The 17,539-nt window shown below is 43.6% G+C and overlaps 1 protein-coding gene across 1 annotated transcript in view; it reads left to right on the top strand.

Annotated features, from left to right (window-relative positions):
* Positions 1-17,130, top strand: part of LOC129832245 (zinc finger protein neuro-d4-like) — a 43,063-nt gene extending 25,933 nt beyond the window's left edge. The window contains exons 9-12 of the mRNA XM_055896175.1: positions 11,185-11,304; positions 11,574-11,686; positions 13,091-13,172; positions 13,526-17,130. Of these exons, the coding sequence (XP_055752150.1) occupies positions 11,185-11,304; positions 11,574-11,686; positions 13,091-13,172; positions 13,526-13,596 (386 nt within the window). The 3' untranslated portion in view covers positions 13,597-17,130. The remainder of the gene's footprint in view (positions 1-11,184; positions 11,305-11,573; positions 11,687-13,090; positions 13,173-13,525) is intronic.
* The last annotated feature ends 409 nt before the right edge of the window (positions 17,131-17,539 follow it).

The following is a 17,539-nucleotide window of genomic DNA, read 5'->3' on the forward strand; positions in this document are numbered from 1 at the left end:
ACTGTGACTTTGTTGTCCTTAAGCCATTTTGCCACAACTTTGGAAGTATGGTGGGGTCATTGTCCATTTGGAAGACCCATTTGCGACCAAGCTTTAACTTCCTGACTGATGTCTTGAGATGTTGCTTCAATATATCCACATGATATTCCTTCCACATATGATGCCATCTATTTTGTGAAGTTCACCAGTCCCTCCTGCAGCAAAGCACCCCCACAACATGATGCTGCCACCCCTGTGCTTCATGGTTGGGATGGTGTTCTTCGGCTTGCAAGCCTCCCCCTTTTCCTCCAAACATAACGATGGTCATTATGGCCAAACTGTTCTATTTTTGTTTCGTCAGACCAGAGGACATTTTTCCAAAAAGTACGATCTTTGTCCCCTTGTGCAGATGCAAACCGTAGTCTGGCTTTTTTAAGGCGGTTTTGGAGCAGTGGCTTCTTCCTTGCTGAGCGGCCTTTCAGGTTATGTCGACATAGGACTCGTTTTACTGTGGATATAGATACTTTTGTACCTGTTTCCTCCAGCATCTTTACAATGTGGGTGGCAGGCAGCCGGCAGGTAGCCTAGTGGTTAGAGCGTTGGGCTAGAAACCGAAAGGTTGCTAGATCAAATCCCCGAGCTGACAAGGTAAAGATCTGTCTTTCTGCCCCTTAACAAGGCAGTTAACCCACTGTTCCTAGGCCGTAATTGAAAATAGGATTTTTTTCTTAACTGACTTGCCTAGTTAAATAAAGGTAAAATATTTTTTTTTAATTACATTTGCTGTTGTTCTGGGATTGATTTGCACTTTTTGCACGAAAGTACTTTCATCTCTAGGAGACAGAACGCGTCTCCTTCCTGAGCGGTATGACGGCTGGTACAGATGAACGTGGTACCTCCAGGCATTTGGAAATTGCTCCCAAGGATGAACCAGACTTGTGGAGGCCTACAATTCTTTTCTGAGGTCTTGGCTGATTTCTTTTGATTTTCCCATGATGTCAAGCAAAGAGGCACTGAGTTTGAAGGTAGTCCTTGAAATACATCCACAGGTAACCCTCCAATTGACTCAAATGATGTCAATTAGCGTTTCAGAAGCTTCTAAAGCCATGACATATTTTTCTGGCATTTTCCAAGCTGTTTAAAGGCACAGTAATCTTAGTGTATGTAAACTTCTGACCCACCGGAATTGTGATACAGTGAATTATAAGTGAAATAATCTGTCTGTAAACAATTGTTGGAAAAATGACTTGTGTTATGCACAAAGTAGATGTCCTAACCGACTTGCCAAAACTATAGTTTGTCAACAAGAAATGTGTGGAGTGGTTGAAAAACAAGTTTTAATGACTCCAACCTAAGTGTATGTAAACTTCCGACTTCAACTGTATAAAAAACAGGAAGCAGCAACAGTATAATTTTCAACATATGTTTGAGGAATCTATAATTGTACTTTTAACATTATTTTTTGACATTAATCAACTGAATCAGGTAAAAACTACTGAATGAACCCAAAAACTATGATTTATTGATTTTGATGCTATTAGTGAAATACTGAAAAATGAGTTTGTCCTGGCTAGTCATTGTGTCCGTACTGTAGCAGACAGGTACAGAACAGAGTAGCCTATAGAGGAGACTGAGTAGTGATACAGGCTGGGTTCAGAGCGAGAGAGGACATGGGTGGTGGGGGCGTGGCAGTACCGTCACGACAACACAGACCCGGAACATACAAAACACACCACCTGAACACACTACATGATCAGCATAGTCAGTCCCAGTTGCTCAGTCCTTTGCTTGCTGTAAACAGGGCTGGGACTTTGCCTACCAGATTGCCCCACCTTGGTAAGGAATGTCTCTTATTAGAGTGAAAACCATTCTGGGCTTTACCAAGTTAATTCTTCAACCTCGACCATCACCTTTAGCTGTAATTCTGGTCTGGTTTCTTCCTGAACTTTCCACATGCTGGTGCCAGTGCCGGTACAGTAGCTTCCTACATAGCCAGACCAGCTCACGCTGCCTGCCGCCCCGCCACTGCACTGCCTCCTCTACTGCAACAAAGCAGGAAGAGAAAACGGCTGTTGCCTAGCAATCTGGTTGCTATAGTGACAGGCTGGGTTCCCTCCTAAAGAGTATGTTGTTATGTACATTGAGTAGGGAGGGGAAGAGGGGAGGGAGTGAAATTTGGCTTTGGAGGGGTTGAAATGGAGGGGGCAGAGGAGTTCATTAAATGCAACAGAAAGAAGAAAGCGAGAGAGAGAGTGAAAGAAGGAGAGTGAGAGTAAAGAATTCTCTTTATGATTTATCATATATATTACCCCAGACAGGGAGAAGGCAGGCTGATATTGCCCTGCTTCATTTGGTATTCTGTATTAACAGAGGAGAGGCTTGCTGGGTTAGGATTGGATCCTCAGTCATTTGGCCATCTTAGTATAACCCCCCCATCCTGCTCATGAAAACATGTCTGTCTGTCGGAGCCTAGACACACACACATACACACACACACACACACAAACACCCTATATCTTACTAGGATATCTTATATGTACTGTACTGTATACCTATGTTGCTGTCTAAATTCCAGCGTTTCCTCAGTATTGATTGGGCGGGTCAGACAATGGGACCTAACTGCGGTTAAGAGTCTGAGTTTAGGGGCTTTTTAAACAGGATTTTACATTGTAGAATAATAGTGAAGACATCAAAACTATGACCAAAAAAAGTGTTTAACAAATCAAAATATATTTTATATTTGAGATTCTTCAAAGTAGCCACCCTTTGCCGTGATGATAGCTTTGCACACGCTTGGCATTCTCTCAACCAGCTTCACCTGGCATGCTTTTCCAACAGTCTTGAAGGAGTTCCCACATATGCTGAGCACTTGTTGGCTGCTTTTCTTTCACTCTGTGGTCCAACTCATCCCAAACCATCTCAATTGGGTTGAGGTCGGGGGATTGTGGAGGCCAGGTCATCTGATGCAGCACTCTATCACTCTCCTTCTTGGTCAAACAGCCCTTACACAGCCTGGAGGTGTGTTGAAAAACAAATGATAATCCCACTAAGCGCAAACCAAATGGGATGGTGTATCACTGTAGAATGCTGTGGTAGCCATGCTGGTTAAGTGTGCCTTCAATTCTAAATAATTCACTGATAGTGTCACCAGCAAAGCACCCCCATAAAATCACACCACCTCCTCCATGCTTCACGGTGGGAACCACACATGCAGAAAATAGGTCAAATAAAGAAAAACCCTTGAATGAGGTGTGTCCAAACCTTTGACTGGTACTGTATATATATATATATAAATAAATACAGTTGTATGTACTGTTTGTGTATTTGCTACAGACAGTGGGAGCCTCTTATGCTGCCATTGATTTATTTTTTAAATTGTTAACCTTTATTTAACTTGGCAAGTCAGTTTTAAGAACAAGTTCTTATTTACAATGATGGCAGGGGCAGAACGACAGATTTTTACCTTGTCATCTCAGTGATTCGATCTTGCAACCTTTCAGTTAAGAGTACTACGCTCTAACCACTAGGCTACATGTCACCCCAGAGCATGTGCAGGTCAGTGTGATTACAGTGCAGCCAAAGATCAAGTTTTATTATGCACCAAAATCTCCACCGTCCTCTCGCTTTACAATGTCATTCTGTTTCAGACCCACAATGCACTGGGACTTACGCAACCTACTGACTGGACAGGGAAGAGAAACGAGCATGTTATTGCATCGCGTCTTGCTGCTGTGTTTGTGTGCGCGTGCATGTGTGTTTAATAGCGAGGAAGAGATAGAGAATGGAAGAAGGAGGTGGAGACAGATGGTGTAGGTATTTGTGTGACAATAGATGATTGCAGCAACAACAAAAAAGTCTAATTTCCTCTGTGAAAGAGAGAAGCGCAGACAGGATGAGAAAGAGGAAACGTTCCTCATGAGATATCTCATCTGTGACTGACACTTTTCGTCTGACTGACTCGGTCTCTCTCCCTGCATAATACTGGATCCAGTGTGTGTGTGTGTGTGTGTGTGTGTGTGTGTGTGTGTGTGTGTGTGTGTGTTAGCGCCACAGTTATGGATGAAGATCATCATGAAAATAAAGGAACCATCATAATCATTACTTCTTTTTTTTAACTGCTTACTGAAGACTGGACGGCCGGGCATTTCTGCTGTAACATGGACTACAACGTGATGAAACTTTGTTGCTCCTTGCTGAAATAAGCGAGGTGTTGTATCAAACAAGTCTTCAGGTTGCCTAGGCAACACCCTCCAAGCTCAAGCTTATATCATCAAATTTATGAAAACGTAGCCTTTTAAGGTACACTACCGTTCAAAAGTTTGGGGTTACTTAGAAATGTCCTTGTTTTTGAAAGAAAAGCACATATTTTGTCCATTAAAATAACATCAAATTGATCAGAAATACAGTGTAGACATTGTTAATGTTGTAAAAGACTATTGTAGCTAGAAACGGCAGATTTTTTATGGAATATCTACAACGGCGTACAGAGTCCCATTATCAGCAACCATCACTCCTGTGTTTCAACGACACGTTGTGTTAGCTAATCCAAGTTGATCATTTTAAAAGGCTAATTGATCATTAGAAAACGCTTTTGCAATTATGTTAGCACAACTGAAAACTGTTGTCCTGATTTAAAGAAGCAATAAAACTGGCCTTCTTTAGACTAGTTGAGTATCTGGAGCATCAGCATTTGTGGGTTCGATTACAGGCTCAAAATGGCCCGAAACAAAGAACTTTCTTCTGGAACTCGTCAGTCTATTCTTGTTCTGAGAAATGAAGGCTATTCCATGCGAGAAATTGCCAAGAAACTGAAGATCTTGTACAACACTGTTTATTACTCCCTTCACAGAATAGCACAAATTAAATAGTACCCGCAAAACACGTCTCAACGTCTACAGTGAAGAGGCGACGCCGGGATGCTGGCCTTCTAGGCAGAGTTCCTCTGTCCAATGTCTGTGTTCTTTTGCCCATCTTAATCTTTTCTTTTTATTGGCCAGTCTAAGATATGTCTTTTTCTTTGCAATTCTGCCTAGAAGGCCAGCATCCCAGAGTCGCCTCTTCACTGTGGACGTTGAGACTGGTGTTTTGAGGGTACTATTTAATGCAGCTACCAGTTGAGGACTTGTGAGGCGTCTGTTTCTCAAACTAGACACTCTAATGTACTTGTCCTCTTGCTCAGTTGTGCACCGGGGCCTCCCACTCCTCTTTCTGTTCTGGTTAGAGCCAGTTTGCACTGTTCTGTGAAGGTAGTAGTACACAGCATTGTACGAGATCTTCCGTTTCTTGGCAATTCCCCGCATGGAATAGCTTTCATTTCTCAGAACAAGAATAGACTGATGAGTTTCAGAAGAAAGAAATTTGTTTCTGGACATTTTGAGCCTGTAATCGAACCCACAAATGCTGATGCTCCAGATACTCAACTGGTCCCCCAACATGACCACAAACTTTTGAACGGTAGTGTATATGTACAATTATATTCATACTCGTGTATTAATTAACCTGATGCCTTTCATGAAGGTTTTTGATTACATTTTTTTTTTTTTCATATTCGAAATCCTTAACCTGTACTGCTCTGGCGTTCCGCCAGCGGAACTCCTCCCACATTCCACTGAAAAGGCAGAGCGCGAAATTCAAAATATATTTTTTTGAAATATTTAACTTTCACACATTAACAAGTCCAATACAGCAAATGAAAGGTACACATCTTGTGAATCCAGCCAACATGTCCGATTTTTAAAATGTTTTACAGCGAAAACAGCACGTATATTTATGTTAGCTCACCACCAAATACAAAAAAGGACAGACATTTTTCACAGCGCAGGTAGCATGCACAAAGCCAACCTAACTAACCAAGAACCAACCAAACTAACCAACAAACAACTTCATCAGATGACAGTCTTATAACATGTTATTCAATAAATCTATGTTTTGTTCGAAAAATGTGCATGTTTCAGGTATAAATCATAGTTTACATTGCAGCTACAATCAGAAATTGTACCAAAAGCAGCCATAATAATTACAGACACCAACGTCAAATACCTAATTACTCATCATAAAACATTTCTGAAAAATACATAGTGTACAGCAAATGAAAGACAGGCATCTTTTGATTCCAGCCAATATTTCCGATTTATTAAGTGTTTTACACCGAAAACACAATATAGCGTTATATTAGCTTACCACAATAGCCAGAAACACAAGCCATTTCCTAGCAGCAAAAGTTAGCGATCGTAACAAACCAGTAAAAGATATATAATTTTTGACTAACCTTGATAAGGTTCATCAGATGACAGTCCTATAACATCAGGTTATACATACACTTATGTTTTGTTCGAAAATGTGCATATTTAGAGCTGAAATCAGTGGTTATACATTGTGCTAACGTAGCTTACTTTTTCCCACAACGTCCAGATTTTTTCTGACACACATATTCTGACCAAATAGCTATTCTTAAACATAACTAAAAAATACATGTTGTATAGGAAATGATAGATCCATTAGTTCTTAATGAAATCGCCGTGTTAGAATTCTAAAAATAACTTCATTACGACATACAGCTTCGGTATAGCTAGAGAGTACCCAAAAGCTGGGCGCCAACGACTAGTTCACATGTACGACAGATATATGAAATAGCATCATAAAATGTTTCCTACTTTTGCTGATCTTTCATCAGAATGTTGGACAAGGGGTCCTTTGTCGGGAACAATCGTTGTTTGGATTTAGAACGGCCTCTTTCCCTCTCGATTTAACAAGCACACTAGCCAAGTGGCACGAATCTCTCCATGTCAACAAACGGAAGAGAACGGAACACGGCAAAACTCCCGAAAAAATTTCAATAATCTGTATAAACTATATTGAAAAAACATACTTTACGATGATATGGTGACATGTATCAAATAAAATCAAAGCCGGAGATAGTAGTCGCCTATAACGAAAGCTTTTCATAAGGCAATCCCCGGTTCCTTCTCGCGCCTTCCTGAAAACAGGAAATGGGGGACACGTCATTCCAAGAGCTTTTATTCCACTTCAGACCAAGATAAACACTCCATTTCTTCTCTCACCGCCTCTTGACATCCAGAGGAAGGTGTATGACGTGCATGTATACTAATACGTATCATGCCCATTTATAGGCAGGACCCAGAACAGAGCCTCGATTTCAGACTTTCCACTTCCTGGTCAGGAAGTTTGTGCCAAATGAGTTCTGTTTTACTCACAGATATAATTCAAACGGTTTTAGAAACTAGAGAGTGTTTTCTATCCAATAGTAATAATAATATGTATATTGTACGAGCAAGAATTGAGTACGAGGCCGTTTAAATTGGGCACGTTTTTCCCCCAAAGTGAAAACAGCGCCCTCTGTCCTCATTAATCGATGAATGCAAATATAATTGTACATATCTTAAATGACCCCGTTTTCATGAATTTGATGATATAAGCTTGACGCCCATTCAAAAACAGTACGGGGCTTCCATAGGGTGTAGCAGAGAAGAGGAGAAAATGCGTGGAAAACAAAAACACTATAACTGTCATCCAAAATTCCATGACCATCACAGCCCTAGTGTGTGTATGCATTGGATGAGAGCTGATACTGAAGGATGGATTGGGGGCAGAGGGACTCTCATTCGTCACGTTAAAGAGAGAGGGTGGGGGTTGGGAGTGGAACAAGCCTTTAAAAGTTATTATGCAAAGACATGCTGGCTATAAATCTTGTGTGTTTGTGCGTGCGTTTGTCTCGGTGTGTGCTTGTGCGTGTATTGTGTATGAATGTGAGTGTATGTATACATTATATTAGTGTGTATCTGTATGTATGTGTGTCCTGGTGTGGTGCTCCCCTCATTAAGCAGCCTGGCGACAGGAGTGCAGAGTGTGTGTTTTCAACCTGATGCTTTGACACAGCAGCAGCCCACGTCTTCACTTCCCTCTCCTCTTCGTGTTCTGCCCTTCCTCTCTCCTCTTCCTCCTCATCTTCCTCCTCATCTTCCTCTCATCTTCCTCCTCCTCTTCATCTTCCTCCTCATCTTCCTCTCTCCTCTTCCTCCTCATCTTTCTCTCTCCTCTTCCTCCTCATCTTCCTCTCTCTTCCTCCTCATCTTCCTCTCTCCCCTCTTCCTCCTCCTTTTCCTCCATCCTCCTCATCTTCCTCTCCCTTCTTCATATTCCTGTCCCCTCTTCCTCTCCTCGTCCTCCTCTCTCCTCTTCTGTTCTATTTGCTCCCCTGCCATGCTGGAATGTGTTTTGTGTTGTGGGGAAGGCAGTGTGTAGGTGAGACTAGGAGCTGATCTGTGTCCCAGCATCATCACTGGTTAACCCTAGACTAGTAGGATTGCTTTAGTAAAACCCTGTTTTATTGTCAGGTGCAAAACCACACTAACTAAGCTAAGCTATCTAATAGTTGGCCCTGTGTATGAGTTTCAGCTCATTGTGCTGTATGTTTGGACCTGTGTGAATAGGGTTATGTTCATTGTGCTGTGTGTTTGGACCTGTGTGAATAGGGTTATGTTCATTGTGCTGTGTGTTTGGACCTGTGTGAATAGGGTTATGTTCATTGTGCTGTGTGTTTGGACCTGTGTGAATAGGGTTATGTTCATTGTATGTTCAGAAAACAGAGTGAATAGACATGGGTGAGAGAGCAAAAGAAGGAATGAAAGTGTGGAGGAGAGTGAGAAACATAGAGAAAGTGAGAGCAGGCAACAGGTGCTTGTGGGTATTCCTGCGGAAGTGCTAATTCGATAAGGCTGTGGCCACTTTATCGACCAGCCAGTGCGGTATGGCTCTTAGGCTAGAGATTGTGCTAGAATGAGATTGTGAAAACTATAGGAGCAGCCTGTATTGAGAATGAGGGAGTGAGAAAGGGAGAGTGAGTTGGAGAGAAAAAGGATAGCGCAGAGAGAGAGAGAGGGTTGGAGAGAGATCGGGAGAGTGAGAGATTGGAAGAGAGAGGGGATAGAGAGAGAGGCAGAGGGGATAGAGAGAGGTAGAGAAGCTTATACTTAGAGAGAGAGATAGGTAGGCGAAGAGAGATAGGGGGAGAGAAAGTGAGAGAAGGGAACGGAAGGGAGGGGAGAGATATGAGGGGGGTATTTGAGGATTCATCTCTCTCCCCTAATTCCCAGTGGGTTCCGAGACACACTTAAAAGCTGTGAAGTGTGCTGTTCTGCCTGTATTCTCCCAGTAATTGGAGGGGTGTTACAGGAAAGGTGGAGCTGGAGTTGAGATGAAGGGAGGGAGGTGTGTATCACCCTTGACAACCTCAGGAACGTGCTACCGCTCTCGCACATGTTCTTTGTCTGTCTGCCTGTCTGTCTCTCTGTCTGGTTTGGTCTGTCTGCCTGTCTGTCTCTCTGTCTGGTTTGGTCTGTATGTCTCTGTCTCTCTGTCTGGTTTGGTCTGTATGTCTCTGTCTCGCTCTTCCTCTCGCTTCGCTGTCTTGCCTCTCCCTCCCACCCTCGCTTTCTCCGTCTCCCTCCCCTCTCTCGCTCTCTTTTTCAATCCCTCGCTCTCTTTCTCTGTCCGTCTCAAGGATGTACTACCTCAGGTTAGCGTCTCAGACTTTAAGCATGGCCACAGGCATTTAATCATCGATGGGCTTTCCTTTCTGAGCAGGCAGGCCAGCGGGCAGCCTGCTCACTCACAGATGTGTCAGGGCTTGCTGATTCACTCTCAAGGGTCCTCACAGCCTCACGGTCTGCAGAGCCCGAGTGCAGCACTGTTTGTAGTATGTGCCGTTTGGCATATATTTTTATGTAACTGTGTGTGTATAATACAGTTTTGCCCATCAGTGACTGTGGTAAAGCAGAGTCAGCGGTAGTCTGTTGAAATAAAAGACATAGAGAGCCAAAGGCTTTTTTTTCTTCTTTTTTTTTAACTCAGTGACATATTTAATTAATTAACCTACATGAATAAAATATGTACATATTGTATGTAGTCCATACATACCTCTATGCCCAAGTGGCAAGTGTTGTAGATGAACGTGGGGATAGTGGTATGTTTTCCACAGTCCCCTGATAGTACGTAATGTACCACTCCACTGTACATTACTGCTCATCATTATACAATCCAGTACAGAGCTGCCTGGCTGGCTGCTGCGCTGGTACCATGGACAGCTCCTCTCTTCTTTTCTGCTACCCCCCCTCATCCTGATCAGAGTTTTTTTTATTTTTTTCTCTAGGGATTATAGACCAGCCCTCTGGAGTAGAAAACTCAATCTCCCCTCCACCCCTCCCCCAGCCACCATCCACCCTGGGCTGGATTAATGAGGGCCCTGGCTCTCCAAATCACACACCACACAGCCACTGATTACTCCACCATGAACACTGCTGTGTGTGCATGTGGGTTTATGTATTCGAGATGAATTCCTGTGTGTGTTGTCTAGTATACTGTATGTCGGTTTGTCTTCATCTGTCTTATGTGCGCCACTGGTGAGTCATTGTGATGTTCCTGTCCATTGCATTACATCTTAATACAGGAAAAAAGGACATATACAAATAGACTGTCCTGGTTATGTGATCAGATCTATTAAAGGTATTATGCAATCGACTGCAGTCAGTGAGACCGAGAGGATGCATGCAGGGAGACTTTCTTCTCCTTTAATGGTTATTCTAAAATGGCTTCCCACCGCGCACCTGCCGCTTGATGCACAGCAGGTCTGTACCAGCCCCCCCACCACTCCTTTGACAATATTAAACAGACCCCTGGGCCTCCCAATGGATTTCCCTCCCCATCTTCCTCCTCCCTTCCCTGGCTGAGCACGAGCTGGCGAGTCCCAGGCTTCAGCGGGCCTGCTGCTTGCTTTACCAAAACCAACATCAGCATCCAGCTGGGATGCTCTGCTGGCTGGAAGTCTCATATTCGCCATCTCACTCAATGTTTCCTGTCTCCGCCTCTTTCCCTCGTTATTGCTTTCTCTCTCTCTCTCTCTATCTTCCTCTTTCCCTCTCCAAACCAGCGATGTTCCTCCTACATCAGTCTAGTTCTAAGCCTGTTGAGTCCTCAGCTCTACACCAGCTTCAGTAACCCAGGTCATCAGTAACCACAGACCACAGCCATAGACTCAGTGCTCTAGGTCTGTGCTCAATGGAGCTTCATACAAATGCTGGATCAAAATAGAGCATAGAATATAAGAGTAATATGCAGCTTTTCTGTAAGAGAGTGTTTGTTATGGAAATAGCTCTATGGTATGTAACCAGTCCACCTGTGTGATTTCAGCTAAGAAAGCTGCAGACGGGTCGGTCATCCCTAACGGCTACTGTGACTTCTGCCTGGGCGGCTCCAAGAAGACCGGCTGTCCCGAGGACCTCATCTCCTGTGCCGACTGTGGGCGCTCAGGTACGGACAGACAGACACTCCTATGGACTCCAGTTTTAGTTGGTTTTAAATGTGTAATTATTACACAGCCGTTGTTATGTTTTAGAGTTATGGAAACAAGCCTAACATGATGATAAGGAGTAACATGAAGTGTGTGTGTGTGTGTGTGTGTGTGTGTGTGTGTGTGTGTGTGTGTGTGTGTGTGTGTGTGTGTGTGTGTGTGTGTGTGTGTGTGTGTGTGTGTGTGTGTGTGTGTTGTGTGTTGTGTGTGTGTTGTTCTCTGTCCCCAGGTCACCCGTCCTGCCTGCAGTTCACAGTCAACATGACGGCAGCAGTACGGACCTACCGCTGGCAGTGTATCGAGTGCAAGTCCTGCAGCTTGTGTGGCACCTCAGAGAATGACGTGAGCGCCACACGCATGCGCACACACACACACACTCACACGCGCAAACACACCCCTTCATACTCCCAAAACATCTATACTGAACCAAAAATATAAACTCAACATGCAACAATTTCCAAACCTTTACCGAGTTACAGTTCATATAAGAAAATCAGTCAATTGAAATGAATTCATTTGGCCCTAATCTATGGATTTCACATGACTGGTAATACAGATATGCATCTGTTGGTCACAGACACCGTAAAAAAAGATAAGGAGGTGGATCAGAAAATCACCATTTGCCTCATGCAGCGCGACACTTCTCCTTCGCATAGAGTTGATCAGGCTGTTGATTGTGGCCTGTGGAATGTTGTCCCACTCCTCTTCAATGGCTGTGTGAAGTTGCTGGATGTTGGCGGGAACTGGAACACGCTGTCGTACACAACGATCCAGAGCATCCCAAACATGCTTGTTGGGTGACAAGTCTGGTGAGTATGCAGGCCATGGAAGAACTGGGACATTTTCCAGGAATTGTGTGCAGATCCTTGCGACATGGTGCTGTGCATTATCATGCTGAAACATGAGGTGATGGCGGCGGATGAGTGGCACGATAATGGCCCTCAGGATCTTGTCATGGTAACTCTGTGTTCACAACGTTGACATCAGCAAAACGCTCACCAACACGACGCCATACACGTGGTCCGCGGATGTGAGGCCGGTTGGACATACTGCCCAAAAAAACGACGTTGGAGGCGGCTTATGGTAGAAATTAAAATGTTATTCTCCGGCAACAGCTCTGGTCGACATTCCTGCATTCAACATACCAATTGCTGTGGCATTGTGTTGTGACAAAACGGCACATTTTAGAGTGGCTTTTTTATTGTCCCCAGCACAAGGTGCACCTGTGTAGTTATCATGCTGTTTAATCAACTTCTTGATATGCCACACCTGTCAGGTGGATGGATTATCTTTTGGCGAAGGAGAAATGTTCACTAACAGGGATGTAAACAAGTTTGTGCACAGAATTTGGAGAAATCAGCTTGTTGTGCGTATGGAACATTTCTGGGATCTTTTATTTCAGCTCATGAAACATGGGACCAACACTTTATATTTTTGTTTAGTGTATATCCCACTCTCCATTTACGCCAACACACGCTCGCCTGTACTCTCCTCCTCCAGTATGAGTAACACCCAATGCCACCTGTTTTTACAACAGGGAATTCAATATTGGGGACAGATCAAAAGGGTAAAGTAAAGGTTAATACCTCACTGAAAAAAAATGGGTGCAAGCGCGCAGCAAATCTGGGCCTATGTGTGGTAGGTGTAGTTTGTTAATCTGGTTAAACATTACAGATACATATTTGCTCCTATATTTGATTTATAATGTCATAACATTATTTGTGTTTGTGTGTTTCCTTGTTCCAGGATCAGTTACTATTCTGTGATGATTGTGACAGAGGCTACCATATGTACTGCCTGAGCCCCCCTATGGCGGAGCCCCCAGAGGGTAGGTACACTACAGGATATGTGGAGGATATAGGCCTAGCGTAGTCCTATAGAATACTGTATAGTATACCTATTGTCGGTAATTGATGACCATGCAATGGCTGGGTTCATAATGTCACTTATACAGTTGGTGAATTATAAGGGGAAAGTGCATGTGCTGAATGCTTGTGTCATCAGCATGTCCACTTGACATGGCAAAGAGATTGCAAATCTCCCACACTGTTTGACCACAGTACGTGGTGTTGCACTCACAACAGTCAGCCAGTGTTCAATTTACAGTGTTCATTTATTCTGCTAGGATTAATCCTTGGGCTTTCAAGTAACCAGTGAACTTGTGAACTGTTGATCTTCCAGGGAGCTGGAGTTGCCATCTGTGTCTGCGGCAGCTTAAAGAGAAGGCCTCGGCCTACATCACCCTGACCTAATCTACACAACCCACCCGCACCCACGTATGGCCCCCCCCTTCCAAACATGGCAACCGGACCAACTACAATGTGAGAAGACCCCCCCCCAACCCCCTGCAGTTTTTCCTCCTCTATGAACGACAACAGACGTCCATCTCTCCTGTCGTCAGGTCTCCCCGCCCCAGCTGTTTTAACATCAATGGAAGCACCTACTTCCCAGGGTGCACCATGCTCCATCCAGGTCTCCCCCAGTCTGTCCCTGCTGAGTCCCAGCCACCTGCTGCTGGAGTCCCCTCCACCTCTGGCCCAGGACGAACCACCTTCTACCCCAGCAGCATCAGGGAGAGCATCTGATCATCAATAGTCTAACTGGCCCTTCACCATCTGTCTCCGAAGATCCGTTTATCAGCAGCCCACAAGGGCACTTTCTCCCCTGTGAAGGGTCCTTAGAGGAGCCCTAACGAGCATCAGCTGCCACTGTGGCCCTATACTCCCATAGCTTGGCCGTGGCCCTGGCAGCGGAGTACACACGGAGAGGGAGAGGCAGGCCGTAGTGACGCCTTGACACCTCGTTAGGTTTAAAGCAGCTGCAGCCCCGCCCCCTTCCTCCCACATGGCGCCTCCACTCAAAGCCTTTGACGGTGAAGTACTCTGGGATTGATACCATCGCCCAGAGCTATTGTGGCTTGATGACATTTACAGAGGAGAGGGAGTGAAGAGGTTGTCACTCTGCCATCAGCCACTTAGATCAAATTGTGTGTCCAAAAAAAGAATGAATTAGAGCAAACGTTTTCCCCAACTATGAACTTCTTGTTACCTTCATTTCCTTAAAAAAAAAAAAACTGAAAAAGCCAACATGAGACTGCTATGACTTTGGTGGAGCTTGGTGTATTTTGGCTGTGTGTGTAGCAAGAATGTAGGTATGTTTTAAGTGTGGACAATGCAGATTTTAATGTCTGGCCTTGTCAAAAATACAGGGCCCAAACTTCATTTTTTTTTTTACTTTATTTGCATGGTGTTAACATTATAGTTTTTAAAGATATTTTAAGGATAAAATGTATTGAAGAAAGCACACTTAATTCGCAATAATGTGTTTGTGACCCATTTGGGTAAAGTTGAGTGTGTGTGTGTGTGTGTGTCCATCTGTATGTGTGTGTGTGTGTGAGTGAGGGTAAATGTGCCCTCCTAAAACTGTGTGGAAGTGAGAGCCAACCGTAGCCAACCAGGTGCTAGGCAGGACCTATGGCAGTGTCGGGGAGCAGGAAGGGGAGGGGCTTCTGATGATTCTGATTCCTAGAAACACCACCATGACTTACTGTATTATGTTTTCTGTTGGACCAAACGAATTCAAGCCAGCTTGCGCAGTTTCTCTCTTCCCGAGCCCTTGTTTTTTCTCGAAGGATAACTCATTTTTGTGAAAAGTCATCAAAACTAGTAGAATGAGCGCTTTACTATCTGCAAGACTGCTTTGCGTGCTAGGACCTTGTAATATAATGTGCTTTCAAAGAGTAAGCTAAAAGCAGAGGACTTCTACTAACTGGGACGCCAGCATGTGTTTGTGAGCTTGCACTGAGACAAGTATTTATTTCAACCCAAAGTCCCCTCCCCCAGTGGCCTATCTGACTGGACTATTGCATCACGCTGCAACTTTGATTGGTCCAATGATTCCTCTTCCTAGAGCTTTAAGTTGGGAGGCATTTTGCTGTACATAGATTGTCACTATCTCCGTCTATCAAAAAGACTAATTGCAATTTCATAATTCACCGTCTCTCAGTGCACATCGAAATATGAACTCAAAAATACAATTTCTGTCTATTTTAATGCACTTAAAAGTGGTTATCATATTTGCCTCCATAGCTGGAATGTCTCTACTCTTCAAATGTATGTGTTTATATTCTACTATGGTATGATCCAACACACACAGCCATGTTGGGGAAAAGGTTACTACCTTCGCTACCCAAAATGTATGTACCATAATTTTAGCCATGTGATACCAGAAATCATCTCAATTTCATATTTTGATATCTACTTTATTTATTTTTCTCAAATAACTAGGGATGTTTTTACCTCTTCTCTCTCAGAATTGTTCTCTTATTTGTTTTTGTTGGTGTTTTTGTACTTCAAACATTTTGCACAGTGTGTTTGTTTGGCATGTGTGTGTACGTGTGTGTGTCTATGTGTGTGTGAGAGAGAGAGAGAGAGAGAGAGAGAGGGGGAGACACACAGGCAGACTTAAAGGCGCTGTCTGTCTGTGGGTCTGTTCCAAATTACACCCTTTCCTCTTTGTAGTGCACTACTTTGAACAGTGGCCATAGGGCTCTGGTGGAAAAATAGTGCACCACATATGGAATAGGGTCCCATTTGGGATGCACACAGTGTCTCTTTAATCTAATAATGAGGTCATAGAAAAACAAACAAACAGTCAGTCGACGGTTATTATTTTTCAAACTTCCTCTCCATGACACAAGCTGCATGCCGATACATCCAAGACTACAGTTAACACTAGTGTACTGTGTTAGAATGGGTACTGCTGAGGCCTCAGTCCTTGTTACTGTAGTTGGCCCCGAATGACAGTAGCCTGATCCCAGATCTGTTTGTGCTGTCGCATGACAATGACCCTTAGAGTTGGCAAGACAGCACACAGATCTAGGATCGGCCAGAGTGACAGAATGTCATTCTACTGACTGTCAGTAGAATGTGTCATGATAGATTGTCCTTTTAATGGACAGACTCCTCAAAAGACAATGTGAAAACCTTCACAACATTACTGTTTCATCCTTTTATTTAAGTTTCCCACCAATATCCAATCAGAGTTGTGTTCAGAGCCGGTACTGAGGTAATAGCCAGGGGATGACATGTGATTCTGTGTGGGTGAGGTGAACTGATTTCAAAGTGTTTACTGATAATAAGCCTTTACTTCTGAATTTATTCCTGGCACTTATGAGGATGTGGTGGAGTCAGACTACTTTGATTGTACTCTCTGAGAGGATGCAGTTGCAGAAAGAGTGGTGACTCTAGCTCAGATATGACCTTTGACCCCCCCCCCCCAGAGACTGAGCTGAAAGATAGGGGGTCACCCAGTGATCTGTCCTGTTCCGTCTCAGCCATCCTTCACTCCCTCCCCATCTTTAGACTGGGGGTGGGATTAGAAAGGAAAGATTATTGGCCAGTCCTCAAACGAAGCAGGATTTTGGCCCTCTTGTAAATTATCGTGCTGTGATCTTGCTTGCACTTTTTATTACCCAAATAAGAAATTCCTGTGTGAGTGTGTGCACATTTTCCTTTCTTGTAACTGTCTGTTGGAAAAAAAGAAACACTGGATAAAATGAATTTGTTAGTATTTACCCTGATGGAGATCAAATCTTCCTGGACACGTGGGTTGTTTTCTCCTACCTACCTGGGAACGCTTTGAAATATTGACTGCAACTGCAACATCATTCATTCACTGTAAATTCATCTTGTCTTTCTCGAGGCACCCAATTTTTCCAAATTTTTCTCTCCTGACTTCTTTTTTCATTTACAAACAATCATAAATAAAAGTTGTAACTCCTGAAACCGTCTGCTGTGGTGTGTGTCTGTGTGGAGCCTCTGAACACCCACCAATTCAGCAATGTTTGTGTATTTCTGAGGAAAATGTGAGAAGCTGAAAATTCATCCCATTATGTGTTAAGTGTCATAAATATGTTATTTACAATAAATGGTTTGGAGCTTGGATCCATAAACCCACGTGGGCACTTTTCTCCCCAAAATATAATGATCTACCAAAGTATGATTGCATTACTTGAACCTCTTACAGCTTGAAAGTCAACAAGTTCTCTTTGAGCTACAATGTTTGTATGTGATATATTGGAGAATAGGCATCTATCATACTGTAGTCCTGGAGACCTGGCAAGTGAAACAAATCCTGAATTCCATTCTTCACCTTCCAGATGCCAGAATCATCACTAGTGCACACTCTTTTCCT

This window comes from Salvelinus fontinalis, chromosome 33 (genome assembly GCF_029448725.1).
Source record: "Salvelinus fontinalis isolate EN_2023a chromosome 33, ASM2944872v1, whole genome shotgun sequence".
In the NCBI taxonomy this organism is placed as follows: domain Eukaryota; kingdom Metazoa; phylum Chordata; class Actinopteri; order Salmoniformes; family Salmonidae; genus Salvelinus; species Salvelinus fontinalis.